This window comes from Eurypyga helias, unplaced genomic scaffold, assembly GCF_000690775.1.
Source record: "Eurypyga helias isolate BGI_N326 unplaced genomic scaffold, ASM69077v1 scaffold42439, whole genome shotgun sequence".
NCBI lineage: Eukaryota > Metazoa > Chordata > Aves > Eurypygiformes > Eurypygidae > Eurypyga > Eurypyga helias.
The window spans coordinates 256-738 of NW_010274733.1; the positions used below are offsets into that span (position 1 = coordinate 256).

The following is a 483-nucleotide window of genomic DNA, read 5'->3' on the forward strand; positions in this document are numbered from 1 at the left end:
GACGAGGACGCCGTGTGCTGCATCTGCAACGACGGGGAGTGCCAGAACAGCAACGTCATCCTCTTCTGCGACATGTGCAACCTGGCCGTGCACCAGGAGTGCTACGGCGTGCCCTACATCCCGGAGGGGCAGTGGCTCTGCCGGCGCTGCCTGCAGTCGCCCTCGCGGGCCGTGGACTGCGCCCTCTGCCCCAACAAGGGGGGCGCCTTCAAGCAGACGGACGACGGGCGCTGGGCACACGTGGTGTGTGCCCTCTGGATCCCCGAGGTGTGCTTCGCCAACACCGTCTTCCTGGAGCCCATCGACAGCATCGAGCACATCCCGCCCGCGCGCTGGAAGCTGACCTGCTACATCTGCAAGCAGCGCGGCTCCGGGGCCTGCATCCAGTGCCACAAGGCCAACTGCTACACCGCCTTCCACGTCACCTGCGCCCAGCAGGCCGGGCTCTACATGAAGATGGAGCCCGTCCGCGAGACGGGGGCC

The 483-nt window shown here is 67.5% G+C and overlaps 1 protein-coding gene across 1 annotated transcript in view; it reads left to right on the top strand.

Moving 5' to 3' along the window:
* Positions 1-477, top strand: part of LOC104515785 (peregrin-like) — a gene marked incomplete at both ends in the record, with an annotated part of 729 nt that extends 252 nt beyond the window's left edge. Inside the window, one exon of the mRNA XM_010159890.1 lies at positions 1-477. Coding sequence (XP_010158192.1) covers positions 1-477 — 477 coding nt within the window.
* Positions 478-483: the final 6 nt, after the last annotated feature.